This window comes from Chaetura pelagica, unplaced genomic scaffold (assembly GCF_000747805.2).
Source record: "Chaetura pelagica isolate M959 unplaced genomic scaffold, ChaPel_1.0 scaffold17, whole genome shotgun sequence".
NCBI classification, from domain to species: Eukaryota; Metazoa; Chordata; class Aves; order Apodiformes; family Apodidae; genus Chaetura; species Chaetura pelagica.
Genome location: NW_009970726.1, coordinates 8587136 through 8611878, shown reverse-complemented (window position 1 = coordinate 8611878; position 24743 = coordinate 8587136). Strand labels below are relative to the sequence as shown.

General features: G+C 35.5%; 1 protein-coding gene across 3 annotated transcripts in view; it reads left to right on the top strand.

The window, feature by feature from the left end:
* Positions 1–254: 254 nt before the first annotated feature.
* PFKP (phosphofructokinase, platelet) overlaps positions 255–24743 on the top strand; it is a 42697-nt gene continuing 18208 nt past the window's right edge. For 2 of the 3 annotated variants that reach the window (XM_010006996.1, XM_010006995.1), the window contains exons 1-12: positions 255–417; positions 8941–9014; positions 13894–13971; positions 16358–16547; positions 18939–19104; positions 19708–19752; positions 19852–19960; positions 20415–20510; positions 21965–22057; positions 22422–22547; positions 23036–23100; positions 23797–23872. In XM_010006996.1, the coding sequence (XP_010005298.1) occupies positions 333–417; positions 8941–9014; positions 13894–13971; positions 16358–16547; positions 18939–19104; positions 19708–19752; positions 19852–19960; positions 20415–20510; positions 21965–22057; positions 22422–22547; positions 23036–23100; positions 23797–23872 (1203 nt within the window). In that variant the 5' untranslated portion in view covers positions 255–332. The remainder of the gene's footprint in view (positions 418–8940; positions 9015–13893; positions 13972–16357; positions 16548–18938; positions 19105–19707; positions 19753–19851; positions 19961–20414; positions 20511–21964; positions 22058–22421; positions 22548–23035; positions 23101–23796; positions 23873–24743) is intronic. The other variant, XM_010006998.1, reaches the window with a different exon arrangement.

Here is a 24743-nt window from a genome sequence, read left to right as displayed (position 1 = left end):
GGCTGCGATGTGAGAGTGCAGCTCTTCTCTGCTCTCTCATCACCTCTGTGTTTTTCTTTTCTTTTTTCTTTTTTTCTTTTTTATTTCCCAAGCTTTTTCACGCAGCCGCCCCGTCCCCTCGTTTATTTTTTTCTGTAGAAATACACCAGTCTGTAAATACACATCCACACCGGTTCTTTTTTGTTCTTTTTTTTTTCGGGTTCTCTTTCTGCAGGGGCCAAATCCTCGGTCCGGCGGAGCGAGCAGCTCGGGCGGCGGAGCAGAGCCCCGCGGCCGGGGGCTTCCTCAGCAACCTCGCTCGCCTCTCCCGCCGGTGCCGCCCCCGCAGCGCCATGGATCACCAGCCCAAGTTCTTCGAGAATCTCTCCGGCACCGGGAAGGCCATCGCGGTGCTGACCAGCGGCGGCGATGCCCAAGGTAGCTGCTCACTCCGGTAGCGAGGGAAGGAGGAAAGGGAAGGAGATGCAGGAGATGAAGGACTGGTCGGGGGGGACTGCAGCCCCGGTGGGGAATGGGGACAGCGGAAAGGGAGGGTGAGGAGTCCCCTCTGGGGGATGGTGTGAGGGGGCCAGGAGGGAAAAGGGCTTCCCCGGCAGGCAGGGCGCCCATGAGGAGGCTGGGGAAGGCGCCGGTGGGTGTAGCAGCGCCTGTGAGTAAGGAGTAGGAAGCGTGGGCTGCCTCTGGGCTGGCTGCGGGAAGCCGCGCCGGGGAGGCACATGGAGGTAGTGGAGAGAAAAGGCAGTCCGAGAGTGGGGCACACGAGATTGCTTGGTTCTCTTTCCGTGCTGGCTTCCGACCTATCTATCTTGCGATAATAATTTAAAAGACTTCTACGCGGCCTGGACGTCTGAGCTGCAAACATACCCTCATCCTTCCCCTTCCCTCCCTTTCTCATCACGTTTCGTCTGAGCCTGTCTTGGCAGGGAAGTGGGTAGAAAGGCTCCAGTAACTTTTACCACCAAAATGTCTTCAGCCCTCGTGAGATGGTGGGGCGGGGGGAGTGTGGAGGGAGAGCAAGTGGCTGCTGTGAGGCGGGGAGGAGGTCGTGCTGCCTTGCACGGAGGGTGGGAGGCTGCGCTGCTGGGCTTCTGCCAGCCCTCGCCTCCTCTGCTTTTCACTTCGTTTTGGCACCAAGCACAAGTCTGTTTGCCCATGATTTAGAAAGCTCACGTGGTAGTTTACTCTAGCCCCGCAGGAGGATGTTGGAAACGTGTTTCACCTCCTTGAATCTCCTGAGTGTAGAGGCAGTCGGACCTATAGAATGGGGCGAACAAAAGACCTATAGACGTAAAGAGGGAAGGAAAAGAAAAGAGACTTGATCACAGTGTACTTAGTCGTTTACGCATGTGTTCCTACGCTTTCATTTCCGCTTTTCCACCAGAAACATTTAATATATTTATAGCTGAAAGTTTCAGTTAAGTAAGACGTCAAATACAGAATATTTCATGGTATTTGAGAGGATTCTTTCTTTGCGTTTGCCAGGAGATTTGCTAAGTGATGACCTCTTTTGGCTCCTTCCCTTAAATTAGGAATTTTAAAATGTTTTGCCGGGAGTGTGTCAAAAGTACTTTCACTTAAAGAAGAAACGACCCTCTTACTCGCGTTTGTGAAGTGAAAAGGGGGGAAGGGAATGTCTCTTGTCTTTCTTGGGTGGGTTGGGTAGTTTAATGACTGCTTGCCCCAGCTTTTTACGTGGGGACTTGAGGGGATCATCTCGCATCCGCGGCCGGTGCATCCTGCCCGGTTTCCGCGGGTACGAGCGGCCGCCAGCAGCAGCCTCTTCCCCCGCTCCGGGGCTCGCCTTCCCGGCGCGTCCATCAGGCGGTGGTTTGCGTGGACCGGTGTCTTCCGCGCCCTCCCCACCCCCGGTGTGTACGTGATCCGCTGCGAGTCGCTGCAGATTCCGCCTCTTTGCGTCATCGGGGCTGGGAGAAGCATCCTCCCTCCCTTCTTCCCTCCGTACGCCTGCAGGAGTAACGGGGAGCCCCCGGGTTTACCTGGAATTGTCTGAAACTCTTTCTAATAAGGGGTGGAAGGGATTTGGTACCAATAGGTGAGGAAAACGTTGCCGTTCCGGAGAAAAAAAAAGCAAATTGATGCCCTTACATGGCTTCCCTTTGATCCTCGGTGGGTTTACAGTCGTTCAAGTTTTATCCACAGTTTGGTCTCAGTGTCAGTTCCACAGTAAAATTATTCTAGGAGGGACTGTGAATCCCGGCATCTCTGTTTTAATGTTTGCCTGGTCGCCAAATCGCCATTTTAAAGTGTGACAGGGCATTGCCTCAAGCAGCAGTGTGTTCAGCAAGGGGCTGAGCCCTGCTGCTTGCTTCCGCGAGGCTGGGGATTATATAATGCAGCAGCAGATGTACCTCTTTTTATAAAACATTAATCTCCACTTGCTGCTATGTGAATTAAAATCTTTAAAGGACTTGCAGAATCCGTTGGTAACATCTAGATTCTATTATCCGACACATTGCAACTGCAACAGAGAGGGATAAAAAGTAACAGCCTGTGAAAGTTGCTGTCTGAGGAGTGAAGTTGTCACAAAGACCAAACAAAGTGAACTGGATGTCTTCCAAGTAGTTTTGTCGGCAGTGTTGCTGTCCTAACTTGGAAGAAAGAGGGGACGACAAAAAACACGTCTGAGAACTTGATCATTTCAGCTGAATCACACAACACAGTTGAGGTTCATAACCCTTAATGTCTTGATAACAATATAGATGTGTAAAATATGCAACCTCAAGTCTATTTGCCTGCTAGGTTAGGAGTTAAACAAGGGACAGAATGAGTCATGCCCTGTCAAGGTCACTTGCTCTCTGTAGTGCAAATGTACAAAGACAATTGAAGTTGGGAAGTACACACAGAAGGAAATGTGCTGCTATTTCTGCAGAGCTGTTTGAAAATACATGTTCAAGCAAACTGTGGGTGAGGCAAAACTACAAACTGATATAGGGAAATTGAGTGGAAAGACCACCCATTAAGGTTGTAGTAAACTCCTGATCTTCATATCAGTAAATGCCTTCGTTTAAATTGGGCTGTAAATCATAGCCCATTAAAAAAAAAAAAAAAAAAAAAGTTTGAAATTATTTTAAAATAAAGTTGTTGCCTTTACTTGTACTTTTTAATAATTTAAAGTAGCATTATATAAATTATACAAGCCTTTGTATTTATAGGACGTGTTATGGTTTAAATTACTTCCCCACATTTGTGGTATTTCCTTGCAAGGGTTTTTTGTTCTTTTACTACCTGTGGAATACTAAAGACTATAGAATATGTATATGTCATACTGAAACTATTATGGTTTAGTCACCATATTTTCAACACAGATGTATTCTTTTGTTTGGTGGAGTTTAACAGTTTATCAGTAATGTATTTCACAGGAAAAAGATTTGTATTTTGTACACTTAAGGTATGTAAGCACTAAACTTGGTAGTACATCACTTTAACTAGCCAGAGCTTATATTGTGAACTAAAGCAGGTACTTCCGTCATAATCACAGGTACCTTTAGAGGCAAAAGTCTCAAAATTGTAAGCATTAGTTCTGATTCTGGTCTATTTCTAAATTGTAATTGTTGCAGCTCAGAAAGGTTAACTAATAAATGGGTTTTAAGTTGTGCTTAACTTTGTGGGACTCTCTGGTTGTGGTCTGCTTCAGGGCATGAAGAACAGTGGTTGTATTTTATGCTGCCTGCCAGTGGCTACCACAGAGAATTTTGGCCACTGTAGCTCGCTTATGGTCATATAACCTCCAATCAGATGGCTTATTCTAGGACCATGATAGGTATGGTCCTTTAACAGAAGGAGCAATATTATCTGAAGGCTTCTGATAGAAGGCAGTTGTGTACTGTTGGGGAATGATGTGTTTGTGGCTACTTTGAGCTGTTGCCCAAGATTGTCTTTAAATGTGACCACATCATTTTTGAGATAAACGGAAAGATTTATCTTTGTGTTGTGGAAGACAGCATAGTAAGGGACTTAGGGATTACATGGTAGTGGTCTGAAATATCATAGAGCATGACCATTGAAGTAAAGCTCTACACATCTCTACATTTGAAGCATTACAGGTATCCCAATATTTCAAGGGATATTTAATTGAGTAGTGCAGATGTACTGCAATAGTCTTGGTAATTTACATTGGAAGAAGAAATTTTGGCACTGAACAAAAGAAAAAACTCCACTCCTTTGGCAAGTATTGAGCTTAGAAATACCTAAAAAGAAGCCTTATAGCCTCTTGGATTCCAGAGCTCTGGAATAATACAAATCAAGACTGTGGAAGCAAAGATCTATGTATTTCTACTCTTGAAGCATTACAGGCTTCTGAGGAATATCACAAGACATTTAATATGGTGGTGCAGATGTACTGATTTTGTCCTGGTGGCATATAATGCAAAAAGAAGTTTTGCTACTGAACAAATTAAATAATTTATTATTATTTTTAAGCAAAAAAAGCCAACAATGAAAAAAACCCAAACAACCCACACTCCTTTTATGCTGTCCAAGTTACAGAGGTTTTTTATTAACACTTATGTAAACGGAAGACAGTCACAAGGAATTTTTGGATTCTAGTCCCTGAAAAAGACGCTTTTCCCAGCAAATAATAGGGTGTGTATAAACATGTATACAAAGTACATATATATATATTTGTGTTCCATATATAGAATATTATATTTTTTATGTAAAATTAAGGAATGTAATTATTAATGGATGAGTGTAACTAAATACATTTTGTATTTTGGAGGAGCTGCTTCTATAACTAGTGGATTCTATGACTGAAGGTAGTCTCAAGATGTTTTTTAATTTTGAAGAAGATATGTATGTAGACTAGGTGTTACACCATTGTATATATTTGTGCACTAGAATGTTCTGATTTAATACAGTATTACTGTTATGAAAAAATGTATAGTATTTTCTTCAGGTACCTAGAAGCATTGTGATTATATAAAAACAATTGTGTTACATAATTAAAAGTAAATGGAACAAACCCAAATTGTGTCTTTAATGTTTTGTTCAGTTGTTGTATTTAGCTGCTTCTTCTCATCTTTCTTCTTGATGATTACAGGCTCTTACATCGTTACAGATATTTCCATTTACATGCTTGAATAATGTTTTCCTATTTGGTTATTTTCAGATATTTTCCTTAGTTTCTGTGTTTTGCTATATAGTGTTTTAAGTCTGGATCTTTATTGAGGGTAGCACTTAAGCATATATGCAAAGTCATTAAGCATGCATTAAATCTAGTGTTTATATTTTTAAATTGGTGGTATTTAAATATTTCTTGATGCTTGTCCAAGATGCATAGTTTTGATTTTTCTATGGTTAGTATTACACTTACTTATTTAAAGGCCTGTCAAGCTGAGTAACGTAAGGAAAACTTGGCTGAAACACTAAATAGTGTTTTAATTTTACTCAGACTCCTTTGGGCTGTAGTGGTGCATATGCATGTGGAACAGGATTTATGTATGAGAGAAATGCTCTTTTAGGGGGGTGCCTTTCAAATAACTTAAAGGTTTCTGCAGTGCTGTCTGTAACTCTGCTGTGAAAATTATTGCATTCAAAGACAATTGAGTAGACAATATGAAGGACAGTAAATTATCAACTCTTTAATTAATTTCAGGCATTATGTAAAGCCATGTGAGTAGTTGCAGATTACCTAACCTTTGCTGAGTCCAAAAGAGCAAAATATACCTTTTCTTCTATCAAAGGCTTTAATGCAAAAGCAAGTAGAAATTCAGAAAGATTTTAATATAAGTCTTATATTATAAAAATACTGGTTTTACTTGTACCTTTCTTCTCAAGCTGGTATTCTAATCCTGTATATTATGGGACTATATTTATTATTCAGGGCTAAATCCATGGTTAACCCGGTAAATCTCTTTTTCAGTAATAAGCATGTAATTTCATTTCATAGTTATGGTAATTCACAAATACTATTTTAAGACTCCACAAATAACCAAATACAGCCACATTTTGTTAGACAAGTTCTACAGAGACTTCATTAAATTCTCTTAACATACTTGAATCACAGCAAGCAGGGTATTCAGATTTAGGTAGCCAACAGGTGAAAGTATAAAGCTTCAGAATTTTAACTGTATTTTGTAAATATCAAATTATAGCTTAGTCCTCAGCCCTTCTGAAATACAAACCACTTCTTTAGGAGCTCACCAATAAACACTGAAGTCCTTTTTCAGTATAAAAAGATTAAATATATAGAGCCAAATAAAACTAAAATGTACAATTCATAATCTGTTAAAGTGGTGGTACTGAGAAGAGGATTTCTGCCTGTAATTTTTTGTTGTTGTTGTTTTTTTTCCTGGGCTTTTTCCCTTTCTTGCAGCAGATAAATTATTGAATTTGCCAACTTTTCATGTAAGACATTGAAACTGAGAAGTTGACTGGGAGAATATGTGGCTTTATTATTAGTGATTATTATTATTTATTATTATATTCACATGTGACTAATCATTTATCATTTGGAGAAATAACGCTTATATTTTACTCCGTTTTCAAAGTAGTATGAACATTAAGCCAAAATAACATTTGTAGGCTAATTTATAAATTACAAACGTATGGCAGATCTGGACAACTTGTAATGAGAACAGTTGATGCCCTTTTTAAAGATGCATTGATTAACAGGTTTGTGGTAAAAATGAAAAACATGGATGCATGACCAGTAAAGCAGAAATGTAAGCAAGAAACAGAAAAAAGGCAAGCACATATCTTTGGTGAACATATAAATGTATTTTATGTCTTTGTGTTTTTGTTGGTTTTTTTTTCTCTCTGACAAAGTTGTTCTGCTTTAGGTTCACATACTTTAAAAAATTATTCTAATTTGATACTTGGAATGCAGAGACTACTGCTGAAACAGACACAAAAGTCTATAACTGAACATAGACAGCTGAAACAGTCCTTCTCAGGTGATGAGGGGTGACAAAATTGAATGTCAAAACCAGAATGTTCTTAAAAGAGCAGTTCGAGTAGTTCTCATCCCATGAGTATGAACTTTCCCTTCAGAAACCTTTTAACCACTCTTCTAGAATCTGTAGCCAAAGGGATAATACAAAAAACTTCTTATTCTCTTTAAAAAAAACACCTGTCCACAAGCGAACCCAAACAACCAATAACAGCCCCCCCCCAAAAGCCTCAGCCTCAAGCTACCAAAACCCCTCCCTACCAACCACCAACAAAAAAAACCCTGAATCTCCCACACAACGTGCTGAGCATTAATAGAGTCAAGCTGTGGGCTTTGATGAAAGGAGTAGCTTGTGCTTATGTCTTCCCTGTTTGAGGAAAATGACAGTGTTGTGAAGACCTGTTGGTTTTATAAAGTCGTTGGTCTTTGTCTCTACTTTGTAGGGGACATTGCCAGTGAGTGAGTGAGTGAGTGGCTGGGGTGTTCTTATTTTTCCTGAGGTGATAACTGCTCTGTGCAGTAGATCTGTTGAGATCTGAGACTTGGCATGATGACTTTCTTTTCAATGCATCCTGTGTGTGAGATTCTCTGCTTTTCTTTGGCATCATCCTGTGCATCGTCCAAAGCTGTGCTTTTAGCTGACTTGGCATTTGAGGACTTTTTCCAGCTCTGCAACCAGGCTCACTCTGGCTGAGAGAATTCTTGTTATTTCCTAATACAGAATTAATGTGGAAAACACTGTTACTCGTTATTTTAATCTTATGGCTAAGTAACAGCTACGCAAGCAACAAAGTAACTTTTGATTTTGACAGACAAGTTTTGTTTCACATTGGGCTCTTGCAGGGAGTTTCTGGTATATTCCTAGGTAATGAATCTTTGCAAAAATCTCAGTCATTCTTTATTCAGATGGTGAGCTTTTATAGCTCAGTATTTTTTCCAATAATGGTGAATAATATAGGAACAGATCTTTATGGAATACTGTATTTTGGGTTTATATATTCAACTTACTATTTACATCTCCAGATAGAAGAACACCTAATCTGTATATGAAACAGTAGGCCTGAATTACTACTTTGCTATTTTGATATCAATGCAACAGATTTGCAGGATCACTTTGCCCAGTATTTTGGATTGTGAGGTTTCTGGCATTCCTTTTCAGATGCTGTGCCAAGGCTGTTTCTTTCAGTCTAGTCTATAACTTCTTCTGTCCTTGTGCTTTTGCATAATCTCTTGTGTCTAAGTGGTATGGAATCAATCAGTTTATTACTTTTGGGAGTTTACTGAATAATGACTAAGGGAGTAAAGTAGCACAGTATCTGAAGGGATGGGTTATAAAAGAAATTCTTTTGACCCATGTAGGGGACCAGGGGAACTTCCCTGGTTGCTTGGGAGGTTAAGTGTTTGGCCACAGGACTTAAATGGAAGGTTTTACACTAGTGTAATTTGTCAGATGTGTTTGAGCCGGGAGTTCCAATATGAGCTTGCAATTCCAGGAAGCAAAGTGATAATTAGGCACACTTCTGTCAAATGATTCCATGCAGCATGTCTTATGTTAATTTACTCCTACCTTTATTTTTTTAAGTAGGAACCTTTTCTTGTCCAAGGCTTTGGCTGTGCTCCCCACAAAATACAGTGCATATACCTGTGTTACTGTGGAAAGCTCAGGAAATAGAACTGTTATAATATACATTCTCCTTTTAAGAAGATGATTTTTAACTGGCTGCTTGTTTTGCATTTCAGATAGAAAATAATCATTATCATGAAATGAATTTACTTTCTGTTTCTGGTTCACTACCTGTTACTTTTACAATGCTGTTTTACAATCAGCAACAATTTAATCTCTGATTAATGTACATGCTGGCATCCACATAATTATTATAGCAAAGCAAATAGTTCTGCACTCTGCATATTCATGGATTGATGGCACTGTCATTAAGCAAATTTCTGTTTTAATAGATGCTGATAATTGTGATAATACTATATGAAAAGTATTGGATAACTTATAACAATGTGATTTTGTTCTTTCTTAGGTATGAACGCTGCTGTGCGCGCAGTAGTACGCATGGGAATCTATGTAAAAGCCAAAGTGTATTTTATTTATGAGGTTAGTTTTTGTTTTATTAATTCTGTATTTGTCTTCTGACAATCCTTGAGTTTTTGTGGAAACCTTATGGAGAGTGAATTGTATAAATAAAAAATTGTTATAAATGTAATTCCCTTTAAATCAACATTTTATTTATTTATTTATTTTTGTGGAAAATACTTTTTACAAGGTATATGATAAAACTATTTAATTTAAAAGTTTTATTTTTAATATACAGAATTTGTGTGCCACCAGAAGCTTGAAAATATGAAGAAAACTAGAGATGGTTGTCACTTAGCAGTGAGCTATGTGTTTTGTGTTGGATGTCTGGCCTCAAATATTGTACTTTTGAAATACATTCCTAAACCTAGTAAAACTACTAATTCTTAGCCCTTTGACTTTCAGTTAAGGATGTGCCATCACTCATTTCACAGATTACACAACTTGTTTTTGATCAAGAGTTCTGTCAACCTGGTGTCTTCTTTCCTGGTTTATAGGTAGCAAACTGTAACTGAAAAAAACTCCACCAAAAAACTTGTGCCATCAGTAGTGTGTTCAGACGCCAGAATTTTATGGTTGAAGCTTGTAACTACATGTGCATAAAGATTGATAACTCCTGTAACAAGTATTTGCTAAAAAACGATGAGACAAGTTTAATGTAAATGCCAAAATAATGCTATACTTGCATGTCTTACTGTACAACTCCTTCAAAGGCTGAGGTGATTACAAATAAGAATAAACATTTGATAAGGGACAGAACTTCATAGGCAATGTAATTTTAATATTTAATATTAAAGTACAGAGTACTAGAATTCATAGATTTGCTAGGGAAGTACTATAGTTTTAGTTTTGTGCATGCAAACGAAACTTATTTTCTTTCTGTCTGCTTATTCCTGTAGTTAATTTACTAAGGAGATGTGAAGTATATTGAAATGCAAATAAGGAGAGCAGTGTGCTTCAAAATTCTTTTGTACTGCAGTGCTACAGCAAGTAGCTGTGAATACTTAGTGTGTGCTAATTACATGGCCAGTATCTAGAATTCCTTCAGTGCTCAGCTGTTTTGCAGGCTTGCTGAAATGGGTCAGGTACTTTTGTGGAAATAAGGAGGTTTTTTTCTTTGTCTTTCTTGAAAGGCAAAAACTTGGATTTTATCTATTTATTTAAAAACTATGTTTAACTTAAAAATTACCATCTTTGTAGTTCATCTTACAGTATGTTTACTTCTGAGATATTTTACATACTGTGTTTTATCACAGAAGGTATTGAATTATAAAGTTCCAGAGAAATTTAGGTATTTCTGTTTTTCTGAACTTAGCAAAATTGTGCTATTTAAGTTATGCTTCTCTGTTAATTGCTAGAGTTTGCAAATGTGAAGTCACAGATATTTCTGAATGAAATCGATCATAAGAATCAAGTCAGTGTTGGAGATTTGAGTTTCCATTATATATTGTCAGACTGTCTTCATTGAAACAGTGTAGTCTTGGAGAAAAAATTAACTGTAAAGTATGCGTAATAGCTGTGAAAAAGATTTTGTTGCTAGATTAGTCAATTCAGTTCTGTGTTTCAAGAGGTAGTGAATGTAAAGCTCTCTTCCTTTCTGACTCAGTGTTAATTAAAACTTGAAGTCAGTTTTCTTTCACTATGAGTAGTACTTCAGAGAAATACTATTGTAAGCTTTCAAATGAGACAACTGTTTAACTTCAGTACTTTGAAACAGGAAACAGATGCAGGTGACAAGTGTAGTGGAAAGTAAAAATCTTAGCGTAAGACTTGTCTCTAATGATTTCTTTTATAAGCCTTTCCATGATCTATACAGAGGAGGTATATATATATAATATATAAACAGACTATTTTATGTAATACTTTTATCAAGTCATTATGAATTACAGTTTATCAAATGCAGATTTCAGTATATCAAGCAATGAAAATAGTAATTTTTTAGCCTACATTTTGAGTAGGCATTTTAACTAGACACACATATGTTAGGGTAAAGTGGTATTTGTATTGAAGCTACTCTGAAAAAATGAAGAAAAAGGATGGAATGGCATCATACAAAAAGTGAAAAATGTTTTTTTAATTGGAGCTGAAAATGGACTTCAAGGTCTCAGCCTTCTAAATAACATTTTGCTGTAGTTGTCATATGCTCTTTTTCTCTTGTAACTTTCTCTGTCATAAGAACTATTTTTGCACTGTAAAACCATCTGTCTTCTACAGTTGTGGCCAAAACTAGCTTAATATTCTAAGTAAAACAATAATTGTATTTTCCTATACAGTTGCCCCAGTTTCATATTTTCTTCACATAAACATTTTTTTTTGTTATTTAATTTTTATCTATAAACAGTCTTTACTCACCCTCACTGACTTGCATCACATTATTTCTCAAGTCTATCCCAATATGAATTTAAATTTGAATACTTGTGGACTTACTTTACCATGCTTGGAAGAAAGTACATGTAGAAGAACCAGGCTGCTCTAGGAGGCTAGTTTATATTTTCCCTAATCAAAAGTGAATTAAGTTGGTTTTGCACTGTTTGTTTTTAAAAAAAAATTGCAAATGGGAAGAAAAAGTGATGCGTCTCATTTATGAGAGTTCATTTTAGAAACTGAGGTCTTAAATATAATAAAATGAAAATAACCTGCCCTTTTTCCAGGATTGAAGCACATAGTTACCAGTGGATGCGTGCTCTTACTACTAAGCTATGGAACTTTTAGATTCATCTTGATTAAGAGTCTTTTTCTCGAGAGGCCAGCATTGGAAATGCAATGGTATGGCAGTAATGGATTTCTGTGAGGAAAACTTCATGTCATTTATGTGGTGGTTTGTGCACTCACTGATGCTAGTACACAGTTACAGTGTATATGTATGTACCTGTGAACATAGGACCCACAGATATTTCCTCTTGTTAGTCTTTGACTATTCAGATTTTGAGTAGAGGAAGGAATAAGCATAAAATGGGGTTGATCTGCAAGTACAGTGCTTGCTGTATTTTGGACATCTTACTTTTTTCCATTCTTGCCCCATAGTTTTAGTATCTTAGTACTAAATTTTTAGAATCTAAGTAAAATTTTTTATTTCTTTAATATAAATTAATAGGTTCTCACCCTCTTTATTAAGGTCTGTATTCAGATCTTCTAGAAGTTTTCAGTAACCACACAGTTACAAGTGTTAAAATTATTTTATAAAATATTAGAAGTTTAATACTATCCTTAAAACAGATTGCCCAGTTCCCAAGCTAGTGTCAATGTTCAAATAACTAAAATGAGAAATTGAATTTGTGATCATTATTACTAATTCATTTATAAGTGGTCATCTCTTTTTCCCTATAGGGTTTTCTAGAAAGATGTTTCAATTGTATGACTTTTGGATCTCTTTATGGTATGGAAGAACAGTGTGGAAATTCTAGCCACATTGTTCAGAGCTAGTTTGCATGCACTACTTGACAAGAAGAACTGAGTTAGAAAAGCTAATGTAATAGCTAAAATGGATCAGACTTGTTCCAAAAACACCCTGTCTTTGCCTTTTAGTGGGAGGAATTGTTAAAACAGCCTCTGTGCTTACTTGGCTATGCAGAGAAAGTAGAACCAAAGGGGACTCTTGGCCAGAATGCATGAGGTTCTTTTCAAACTTAAAGATGCTTGGTACAGGAGTTAGTTGCAGCTCATCCTTAGACTAGCTGTAAGTGTTTCAAATTTTGCAGTTAATTTCAAATAGTTCATGTATATTTTGTATGTATTTTTGTCAGTTTGTAGTATAGCTTACTATAGTCAGTGTTGCAAACTGAGTTAGGCTAAAGCATCACACTATTATTTCAAGATTTGCTGCCTATGAATCTTTGTGTTATTGTAGTTGCTAATAGGAACACCAATAAGAACAGCTTTCAACCCAGCTGAGTGACATAAGGAACATCAGATTATTTGTTTTAAAAATGAAAAGCAAGAAAATTCACCATAAGTGAGTTTAATTTATTAGCTTTTATCAAGCTTAATTGGATCCACTGCAATGTTTCTGTCTGAAGATCTTTGTCACTTTATCTGAAAGATATTTTTTTTTAAAGCTGGTATGTAGCTTAAGCGTTTCTTTTCTAACTTTAAATATATATTTAAAATTAATGTTCACAGTATCACCTAGTGGAAAAGAATCTGTAATTGTCTGTATCTTTCTGCTAGTATTTATTCAAAGAGTTAATAAAACCAGGCATAGTAAAACCCTTCAGCTGCTCACTGAATAGTTTTCCTTCTAGATAAGTGTAGTTCTTTCTATCTTACAGCATACATTGGTTTCTGAAGACCATATGAGTTAAGGTGTTAAGGATTTCTTAAATGCATCACTTAAAGTTGCATTTTTCTACTAAATTTCTTTCTTTATTGTGTAAAAGCTCCAAGAAGAATAAATATTGTGACATGATTTCTTCCTCCAGTATGAACAATTTTTGATGATTGTTCTTTGTCTTGCTTGTACCTATAAAAATTGTATAAAGTGTTACAAAGATACTTTTTTTTCCCCTAAGATTATGACTTTAGGCTGAGGTTGTTATTTTATAATGCTTTTCAAAGTTCTTCTGTCTTTGTAGTTTGTGTTTTTTTTAAAAATTACTGAATATTTATTCCTAAGGAAGGAAAAATACGTTGCCATTCTAGTTTATAACCTGTGTAATCTGTACTAAGTGTTACATTATCTTGAAGTTGTCTTTGGAACTGATCTTTTAGGAAGAGGGTTTGTTTGACGTTTTTTCGCTTTAATGAGATACCTGCTTGAATGTTGCTTCATTTAACATTTTTTTTATATTTAGCATTTTTAATTACTTATAGTAGCATTAAAATATAAAGAGTGAAAATTACTGCAGTGGAAATATTATATGATTTTTCAAATCAGACTTCTGAAATACTTTTTCTATTTCAGGGTTACCAGGGAATGGTTGATGGAGGTGATAATATTGTAGAAGTTTCATGGGAAAGTGTTTCAAGTATCCTGCAAGTGGTAAGTGTTAGAGGGTGGGAGTGGGACCCAAAACCGTTCTCTTTTTAGACAGGGAAAACAAAATTCAAGATCTAGGCAAACAACTGTAATTATGGATTCTAATTCTGTGATGGCTGAGTGACCAGCACATGCCACTTTTAGTAGAACCTGCTGTCTGCTATATGAATTTTTGACACTTCCTGAAGATCTCTGTGTATTTGGTACACAGAAATAAACTTGAAACCTTTGTCCTAGATTTTCAACGCTACATGTCATTAGCCTCTTAAAGCTGTATTGACAAGCCTGTATTTAGTAAGGAAGATATAATAGGGGCAAAAAGTTAAACAACTGTTTCATAAGGCACGTTTTCTTATGAAACCCTGTTGACTTCCTGTATAAGTGGATTATAGTAACGTCTGTAATTACAGTACAGTTCTCCAGTGCTCAGATAATACCAGTGACTTTGTCCATTTATATTACAATATTCTGCCAGGTGGCCATTTGGATCTCCTTCCTCAGCATGGTAATGTTACCTCTTCCAGAGCAGATGCTATGTTTAGTGAAAGGCCTTACTGATTGCCAGTCTTTCTGAAAACTACCTCCAGGTGAAGCATGGGTTTCTTTGTAGTTTTCTGTGAAGCTAATACAATAAACATGAAGCAGTTAGCAGAGAAAAAATAGATATGTGGTTTTGTTTTGGTTTTTTTTGTTTGTTTGGTTGATTTTTTGGTTGGTTGTTTTTTTAACCAAAAAATACCCTGGAATATTGTGAGATATTTTGTCCATATTTGGTTTTGTTCGGTCTATTTTTTAGAATCTAATCATAGAATCATATCTGAAGTTGGAAGGCACCCATAAGGATCACAGAGTCCAACTCCCTGCTTCTCACAGGACTATCTAAAACCAAACTATATAACTATAGTTTAGTTTTAGTTTAGTTAGTATATAGCTATAAGACCATCATCCAGATGTATCTTATGTTTAAGAGAAAATTGAGATGTTATGACCAAGCCACACAAGAGAATAGGCAGGAGCAGGGTATAGGCATCCTATACATACATATATATATGTATAGGATGTATATATATGTGTATATATATATATGTATATGTATATATACAGCATATATGCTAGAAGATAAATGTCTTTCTGAGCCTGATTGGTAGGAATTCAGCAGATCAACAGTGAAGCTGAGGATGCAGCTTAAAGAATATGTGCAGTTATTTTGGTGATAAGATTTGTCATCCGAATCTGTGTTTCTGTTTAAACAGCACACATTGTAGTGCATTGCTTCAGATACAGCCTCTTTTCCATGTACAGTTATGTTTTTTTAAGTATGAAAATATCTAGATTCAATGTGGTTTTAGTCCTGATTGTTATTTTTAGAATATGTGTATGCCTCTTACTTTTTTGTCTGTGGAAAAACTGCAACTGCTTCTATTCCACCTTTTTTTTCTTCCAATAGCAGCTGTTGTGAGCTGAAACACCTCTTTATAGGGTAGCTTATATCAGTATAGCTCCTACAGATTTGAAGCTCAAATTTAGATTGTCATGACTAATTTAATGTAAGTTAAAATGAAGGAAATGTTTGTGCAGAAGTGAGGCAATAATCTCCAGACTTGCTTTCAGGAAAAAAAAAAAAAAAAAGCAGTCTTAATAACTTTACTTGTTACTGTGACAATAAATAAGGCAAAATTTAGGCTTTCCCTGAGTGACTAAACAACACAAACACAGAAGTGGTGTCAATGACTTGTTTTCAGCAAAATGCCCAGCACTTTTCAGTGACAAGCTGCTTCAGTCTTTTAAAAATAATTACTTCCATTTTGGAGGAAGCTCTTTAAATCATACTAATAAATATAGCAGATAAATTAATAAAACAAAATTTGACATTAGTCTGATCTGCGAGGCACTAAATGTAGATGCAGGTCTTTTCGTAATTCTGTGGAATGACAATAAATGGTAATTTTGAGTTCTAGGGATACATCTTTTCTGTTATTGTTTATGTATTTCATTATATTAGGGGGAAAAAAAGGTCATGCTTTGAAGCAAATTCAGCTAAGTTCCTAACTACATAGTATTGTATCACTATTGTATCTATTGTCATCACATAGGACTAACAATTAGATAATTAATATCAATTCTAATAAAATGAATCACAAATAATTTAACACTTTCCTTCAAGAGTAGCTCTTTATCAGTAATTTTTGAGTGTTTTTTTCCTTTTCCGTGGTGTACCTGTATGCTTTTGAGAACAGAATTTCCAGCTGGTTTGGTTTTTTATTCACTACAAAATAAAAGATGGAGTTTATGCTACAAAATAACCATAATTAATCCATCTCTAAAAAAAAAAAAAAGACTGTAAAATGCTGAATTAAAAATTTAAACTGTTTTATTTCCTTTTTATTAGGGTGGTACAGTTATTGGTAGTGCACGCTGCAAATCCTTTCGTACCCGGGAGGGCCGTCTGCAGGCAGCCTGCAACTTGGTTCAGAGAGGAATCACTAATCTTTGTGTGATTGGTGGAGATGGTAGTTTAACTGGTGCCAATCTGTTCCGTGAAGAATGGAGTGGACTTCTAGAAGAACTGGCACAGAAAGGTAAGTTTGCGTTTAGACATTCTAGACTTCTAGTCCGGTCTCCTGAGAAGTTATGAACCCTGACTATACATACACAAGCTGTATCCAGAGGGTATTTCTTAAGTTAAAAAATCAAATGTGCATACATTCTAGGAAATTACACAGTTCTTCATAAAGTAACAGTTTTTTAGTTCAATACATCATCTCTTACATGCCGTGAATGTTAAAAAAGGCAAAATAAGTTACTGGGTACCTTTTTGTGTTGCTTTTTTCCCCCATTATGAATCATGTTCATGGCCTGAACTTTGAACCTTCTGCTTGAAAGCCCTTTGCCCTCAAACCCAAACTGAGATGGTAGTTCCTTTTCCTACAACAAGCAACATACTTGGTTATTAAATTATGATTCTTTCCTGCTTATACGTCACCATTTGCTTAAGATCAGAACATTAAGTGACTAGCTGAAAAAGCGTCCAGCCCAGTAGTTGTCTTTGATTGCATCCAAATTAAATAACAAAACAAGCCTAAATAATGCTGTGTTGATGCTGTATGTTGTTCATAATATATAAATACTTTAAGGTCCATCTGTTTCTGTCTTCAGGACTTCTGAACCAGATGCTGTTAGTCCTTAATGAATTTCTCTTCCATGAATGTATACATTGTCCTTGAACACATACAAATTTTTGCTGAAAACAGCAGGGAGTTCTACAGCTTCAATGAATTACGAAGATTATGAACAATCTTCTTTTGTTTATTTTGATCCTGCTGGCTTTTAGTTTCATTTGATGTCCTATAATTTTTGTGTTAGAACAATGAATGATCAATCCTGCTTCCTTTCTGCATGCCACTTGAGATTTTACAGCTGTCTTATTTTCCCTTCATAATCTCTTTTTCTAGATGGAAGAATCCTATTTTGCTTAGTTGTTCCTTATATGTAAGTTCTATACCTTTGATCATCTTTGTTGCCCTTCTCTGAACCTTTTCCAGTTCTACCATGTCCTTTTTGAGGTGGGAAGGACCACAACTGCACCCAGTATTCAAGATGAGGGCAAACCATGGATCTACACAGTAGTATAATGATCTTTGTTTTGTTCTCTATTCTTTTTCTAATATTTTCTAATTTTTTTTTTTTATTTTATTTTTTTTTTACTGCTATTGAGCATTGAAGCTGATTTGTTAATGAAAACAGCTTTATTATTATGCTGAAAATAGCATTATTTTGTCTTTGACGTTAGGGTAAACTTTTCATGTTGATTAGTTTACGTTTATCTACAATGAATTCCATCTGATACTTTTAACTGCTCAGTGTGTCTTGCTAGTCTCTGTCATTTCTTCTCAGACACCCCACACCTTTAGAACCCAAGTAATTCAGTTTGATCTGTAAACTTTGGCACCCTACAGCTCATTCCCTTTTCTAGGTTATTGCCAAGCATGTTGAACAGTGCAGATCCTTGTAGAACTCCACTGGCTACCCTCCTCAAATACAAGAACTTGCATTTACTACTGCCTCAACTCTTTTTTTTTACCCTCTATTTCACATTATTTTATCTATGCAAAAGCCTTCTCTCTTATGCTGTGGCTACTTAGTTTCCTCAAAATCCTTTGAGGACACACCTTGTCAATGGCTTTTTGTAGAGTGTGTCAACTAGATATCCCCTTTTCATGTGATTATTAAGTCACATTTGGAACTCTAGAAAAGGTTTGTAATGCATGGTATACATTCATAGAAAACCTTTTGATTCTTCAGAGTGCTGTATTTATCTTTGTGGACATTAGTTATAATTTTCATTATGGTTTCTACTATTTTCTCTAATATAGACAATAAATGCACTGATATATAGTTCTTGAATCCCATGTCAAAAATTTGGCATTATATTTTCTACCATCGCATCCACAGATCCTGAGGTAGTTTTAAGCTTTTCTATTCTATTTGCTTATTAATCATGAAATCAGAGCCTTTCAGTGTTGCAGAAGTCTTCAAAAGTTTAATGCTGTTTTTTGACTGTTTACATATGCCCATAACCACATCCAGTTTGCATCCTTTTTTTTTTCATATCATGTCTTACGCTGAAACTATAATTTGAATGCTATTGTTTAGGCCCAAACCACCAAATTTAAGGTTGGTTACAAAACAATAATCCGTTGACACTTGGAAATGGACTGAAAAGCTCTTGTTTCCTTCCTTACTGTAAGGAATTCTATTCAGGATTCTTTTGGTTGGTTGTTTGACTTGCTTTTGTTTGTAGTTTTGACTAACCTTGTTACCTACAATATCTGAGCATAATTTAATGTTTGAATATGTTTAATTTATAAAAGTAGAACACCCAAGTAATTGGTCTACATTTTTTTTTTTGTTATTGTTTATTGTTTTGTTTAAAAAAATAAATGGTTCTTTCTCTGGATACTTGCTCACAGGAAAGATTGATCGAGAGGCTGTTAAGAAATATGCTTACCTTAACATTGTGGGAATGGTTGGATCCATAGACAATGACTTCTGTGGCACTGATATGACCATAGGAACTGACTCAGCCTTGCACAGAATCATTGAAGTTGTGGATGCCATCATGACCACTGCTCAAAGGTAATTTTTACATACTATGGAAAACTATAACAAATATGCAGTTGTTTATTCTTTAAATCTCAAGTTTCCTATTGCCATATAGTAGTGGAGGGTATAATTTAATTTTAAATATAAGTTAGGTAACTGGTTTTTGTAATATTTCAAGGATGGGAATAAAAGCTCTTTTTGGCTGCATACTCTTCTAGAGAAGATCCAGATGTACCTTGAATAGTACAAAATAGCATCTGTTTGCATATAAGCTTCCTGTAGGTAAAATTTAGGCAATTAGTTTTTTTCAAGTTTTTTTTTTAGACAGCTATATCATTACAGTTCTTAAATATGGGTTTGCATCATTTACATTTCTAATATATTTTCACCTCTTATCTCCTAACTGCCCTTATGTTTTTTAGAAGAAAGAAGTAGTAAATATGAATTGTGTACTGGAAGATACGTAATTTTAAATACATTGGTTAATACTGCCCGCTGTTTTGCTAAGGAATTCTGTGCTTGATAAGTGTAGTAAACACGGGCTTTTTCCTGATACCTGAATCTGATTTTAGAATCTGGACTGGAATTTTGAGTTCCAGTATTACAGTTCATTTATTTTTTTTCTTGTTTTTACAGCCATCAGAGGACATTTGTTCTGGAGGTAATGGGTAGACACTGTGGGTGAGTATTGTCTTCAGCAATTTGTGTCTTGTATAAATATAATTATAAAAGATAAGAAATATGAACCATAAATATCTAATAATTTGTTATATTTACTAGGTATCTAGCTCTTGTTAGTGCCTTAGCCTGTGGTGCAGATTGGGTGTTTATTCCTGAATATCCACCAGAAGAAGGATGGGAAGATTCAATGTGTGTTAAGCTTTCAGAGGTAATCTATTGCTATGTTTGGGATTCTTTGATGTCTTTGCAGATGTTTGTTTGACAAACATGATTTAAAATTTACTGACTGGGATTTTCAGCAGCTCTTTGCTTCTGGTGACACAAATAGTGCTATTTGATCTTAAACAGTACTTTTCCTGCGTTCTGCAATTGTTTTGAAGAATTATATGACTTACTCCGGGGATTACATAAAAGTATCCATATACAAGCAGTGTCTACATTTCCTCATTAATTTGATACAAGACATTTCATTTCATCAATGAAAAGTCCTGTGAAGATAAAATATATGAGAACTCTTAGAGTGATCAAGTGTTAGAAATATTTCCTCAAATCCTAGCAGCTTAATGCATAGCAATTAATTATAAAATTGTGCTGTAAATTCCTTTTGGTTTTGGTTTGTTTGTTTGTTTCATTATATGGATATGCTTTTATTTCTATTATAGAATCGTGCACGAAAGAAAAGGCTGAATATTATTATTGTAGCTGAAGGAGCTATTGATTGCCACAACAAACCTATAACATCAGAGAAGGTTAAGGATGTAAGTGTCCACATCCTTAAGATGTACTTTCTGTTTCGCTCTTAAGATAATGCTTGTTACTAACAATAACATTTCTGTAAAGTAAATCTGTTCCTGCACAGTATCTTATCACACAGTTTAGTGGTTGTATTCTATTTTTGTGCTTTATTATCTGAATCCATAGTCCACTTAAGGGGGAATTATTTCATTAGCTTTAAATTATAACATTTTGTCCTTGTAATATAAAGCAACGGTCCAGAGCATTTCTACTTCATGGGTGCCTTAATTGATAGAGAGTCTGAAATCTGCTCACATCAATAATAATAATCTTATTTTATATTTCTTGTAAAATTCTAATAATGGTCTGTTTCACAGAGAAATAATACTGTCTATTTTGGACAAAGTCATATTACTTTTTTTCTAAATGGTTGCTTTGCTAAAAAAGTTTGTTGCTGTCTACGATTAAGAAAAACTTGTGAGCTTAAATTATTCTGTTTCTTTTGCAAAGGGTCTCTTAAGAAAGTAAGTTGAAAAATAATCATTGGCAGGAGGGAGCAATGGACACTTTGACTTTACCTGGGGTTTATTTGTCCTGTGACTATGAGGTTTTGTTTTTTATAGCTGTTAGTTTGAGAGTGATCTTTGACTCTTAATTCAGAATTGTGGATTTATGAAATAAAACTTAGCACCAGTCAGTTTTAAGTGTGCATACAGCAGATGGCTGTTATGCATTTATGGAAGAAACATAACTTGCTTGCTACAAATTTCAGCCAGTTAAAATATAAAAATCCTTCTAAATACCAGGCATAGAATATTTTGTAATTAACTTCTGAATTTTTTTTTTTCTTCTTTATGGTATCCAGTACTTACTCCTAATCTTACATGCTCACTGAAGATGTATTAATAAAACGTGTCTTTCGGTGCCTTTAGATTGGAGATAGGAAATGGAAAAAAAAAAGACCGACCAAATTAAATAGCTTTGGGTTTATTTTTTTAATTATTACTTTTCTTTCAAGTGTTAAAAACCTTGTGAGTTAAGTTTAGAAGTGATCCAAAGTTTGACTTAATTATTTTGGCTATGTAACCTTGCACATAGATGAAACATGAAGCGAATAAAACACTGTAATTGAACTTCTTTCAAATATTCTAATTATAATGTTTAGACTTGGTTTTATAAGGCAGAGGACTGTGCATAATGAAGCCATTATAACTACAGTGAAAACATTGCAATCTAAGCCAGTGTTTCATCATTATTCAATAAAATGTTCCTTTAGATTAGGAACTGGGAGTTGAGTTCTAGGTTAGGAATAAACTAAAGACTGGCTTATCTTCTATAGTATCTTCATTACTGTTGAGGCACTCATCTATAGTATATAAATAAGTCTATTATTCCAATAGCTCATAAAGCAGAGTAATGCTAACACATGTATAATAATGATAAAAATAAACCCACTATATTTTGAAATCCTTTGCAGCTTGTGGTTCAGCGACTTGGCTTTGACACCCGAGTAACTATCTTGGGTCATGTGCAAAGAGGTGGAACCCCTTCAGCTTTTGACAGAATTTTGGTGAGTGAACCTAAAAATAATTACTCATGGCATCACGTAGTACAACTACATTTTGATTGTTTATTTGAGGGTGGAGTGGTTATTCACTTGACAAAACCAATTATTTTCTCAGATTAACTTTCTGAATAGCTCAAATTCGGAATAGTGAAGCACTTAATGTAAAGAAATCTGTATTAGGATCAAAAAGCAAAGCTGCAATAACAATTGTCCATGCTTAAGGGTATTAAACAGCCTATGACATTTTCACCTACCAAGGAATATTTGGCTTCATCTTGATTTACAGAGAAATCATGACCATTTGTGTGATTTGAAACCTTTTGCTTTTAAGTACTTGCTTCAACACACAATCACTCTCTGTTTTCAGGCAAGTCGTATGGGCGTGGAAGCTGTGCTTGCCCTTTTAGAAGCTACTCCAGCTACCCCTGCCTGTGTCGTGTCCCTGTCTGGAAACCAGGCTGTCCGTCTGCCGTTGATGGAATGTGTACAGATGGTGAGTTTCTGGCCGAAAGCCAATTTATCATTATTCATTAACTACAACAGAGCAGTGTCTACAATAATTGTCTGTTGTCATTAAAACACTGGTGGGAATGTGTGCAGCACTTTCCCACATTTGGGAATAATGAATTTCATGTGTGTTTTCTATGTGTTATTACTTATTTGTGAACCGACAAAAAATAAATATATGTATTTTTAATTTATTTTTAAAATTCCTCTCAGATCTTTTCTACACCAAATTCTTCAGATGCTTGCATCCATTTACATGTCATACACAACAGTCAGGAAAGTTTTAGGTGTCTGCTTCTACTTTTTTTTTCTCCTGTCCACTGTAATTTATGCTGTGATTAAGAGGTAGCTCATAAATTAATGAAATGTCAATATTTCTTTTTTTATTATTATTATCTATTTACTGTAATATGTTAAGTAATCAACTTCCTCTGTTTTTTAAACATATTGAGTAGCCAACTTTTTTTTTTTTAGACTCAAGAAGTCCAGAAAGCAATGGATGAGGGAAGATTTGTTGAGGCTGTGAGACTCCGTGGAAGGTATGTCTGATAACTTGTACCAATTTATTTGCTCTAGAAAAGCTGATTCCTTTGCTGTTCTGATGTTCTGGCACTTGACATTTTATTTTAAATATTTTTTCTATGTTTTTATGTATTTGAGACTACTAGAGGAGACAGAAGAAGAGGTGCTTCAGTAGAATAATTGAAATTCTGTGTAAAAACATGCAAAACAAAGAAAACTAATACAATATTATGTCAGACTAGTGACTGATGCTAGGCTAATGACAAAGAAAAGAGCTGCTGTGTTGTATGAGCTGACTGGTAGCAACCATACGTTTGTTTATTCAAGATTTTGAGGCCAGTCCTGTCAGCTTGTTCATAAGTAGCTGCTAGTTTTCCAACAGTAATGTGAGGGAAACATTCTGCATTCTTATATGTCAACAGGGCATTTTCTGTTTGAAGTAATTTGATAATAAAGTTCTTTATCCCTGATCTATACTGCTAAATTGCCAGCTATATAATCATTTCATATTTGTTCACTATTATCTTACAAACGGAATATTTTCCAATATTCTCTCATTTCCAGTTTTTATCATGTTTTACATTTTTAATAATTTTTTTGCTAATATAACATACCTGTTTTTTAAAGTTTCCAAAAAATCCAACTGTGTCTTTAAAATAACTGTTAGTTGAAAGAGCTGCTCTTTTATTTATCTTATTCACTTATTTATTTAGGAGCTTTGAAAACAACCTTAACACCTACAAATTACTGTCACACAAAAAACCAGATGCTGAGCTTCCAAAGGTAAGGGTTTGGGGTTTTTTGAGTGTGCAATGTATGTCTGCTTTTGTGGTATCTTATCAAATAGTGGTTTTCTTCTTCTTTCCCCCAATCCTGCCTTAATAGTCTCTTCAAACCTATGCCATGGGATATTTTATAAAATTAGGTAAATATTATAGTGACAGAAAGTTGCTTATACCACACAACTTTTTTCTCATAACAATTAACTTTGTTGTTTGGTTTTTTTGTGAAATTCCATTCTAAATAGAAAATTCCTGCTAGACAGTTTCTTTCTGTCTCAGGTATATGTCTGGTCCCAATTGCTATACTATCTGGTCCTAATAGTTACTGTTATGCCTTTTGTTCCTTAACATGGACAGAAGGAAAGGCATTTAGTCAAGATTAAAAGTCTGAAAATCTCGAGGCAAAGAAGGAAGATTAAATATAAAATAATTTAGCCTTTCCTTTTGAAGGGCAGAACCACTAAAGAGCAGGGTTAAGTCCAGGAATTCATGGGATGGAATAGTGAAGTCAAATGCATCATCACATTTACCTGATCTAATATGTCACTGCATAATACAGCAGTGGACATTTAGTTCTTCTTTTCTTTGTAGTTTGTAAGCTGCATATAGAAGGAAATTTGGATTTATTGGGAAGCAGACGCTAAATGTTATGTGCAAACAAGTTTCAGACAGGATTTTTTTGTTTTCATTAATGGTTTACTGAATAATTCTGGTTTTGACCATAGTTGGTGACTAGGATTACTGGTAAATTCCTTTTCTAATTGTGGTTTATGACAATTGGTTACCTCATTTGCATGATTATGTTACTGTTGTTTTCTGGATTTATTTTTCAAATTAAATATATGAGTGTAATATTCTCAATATTATAAAGAATAAAA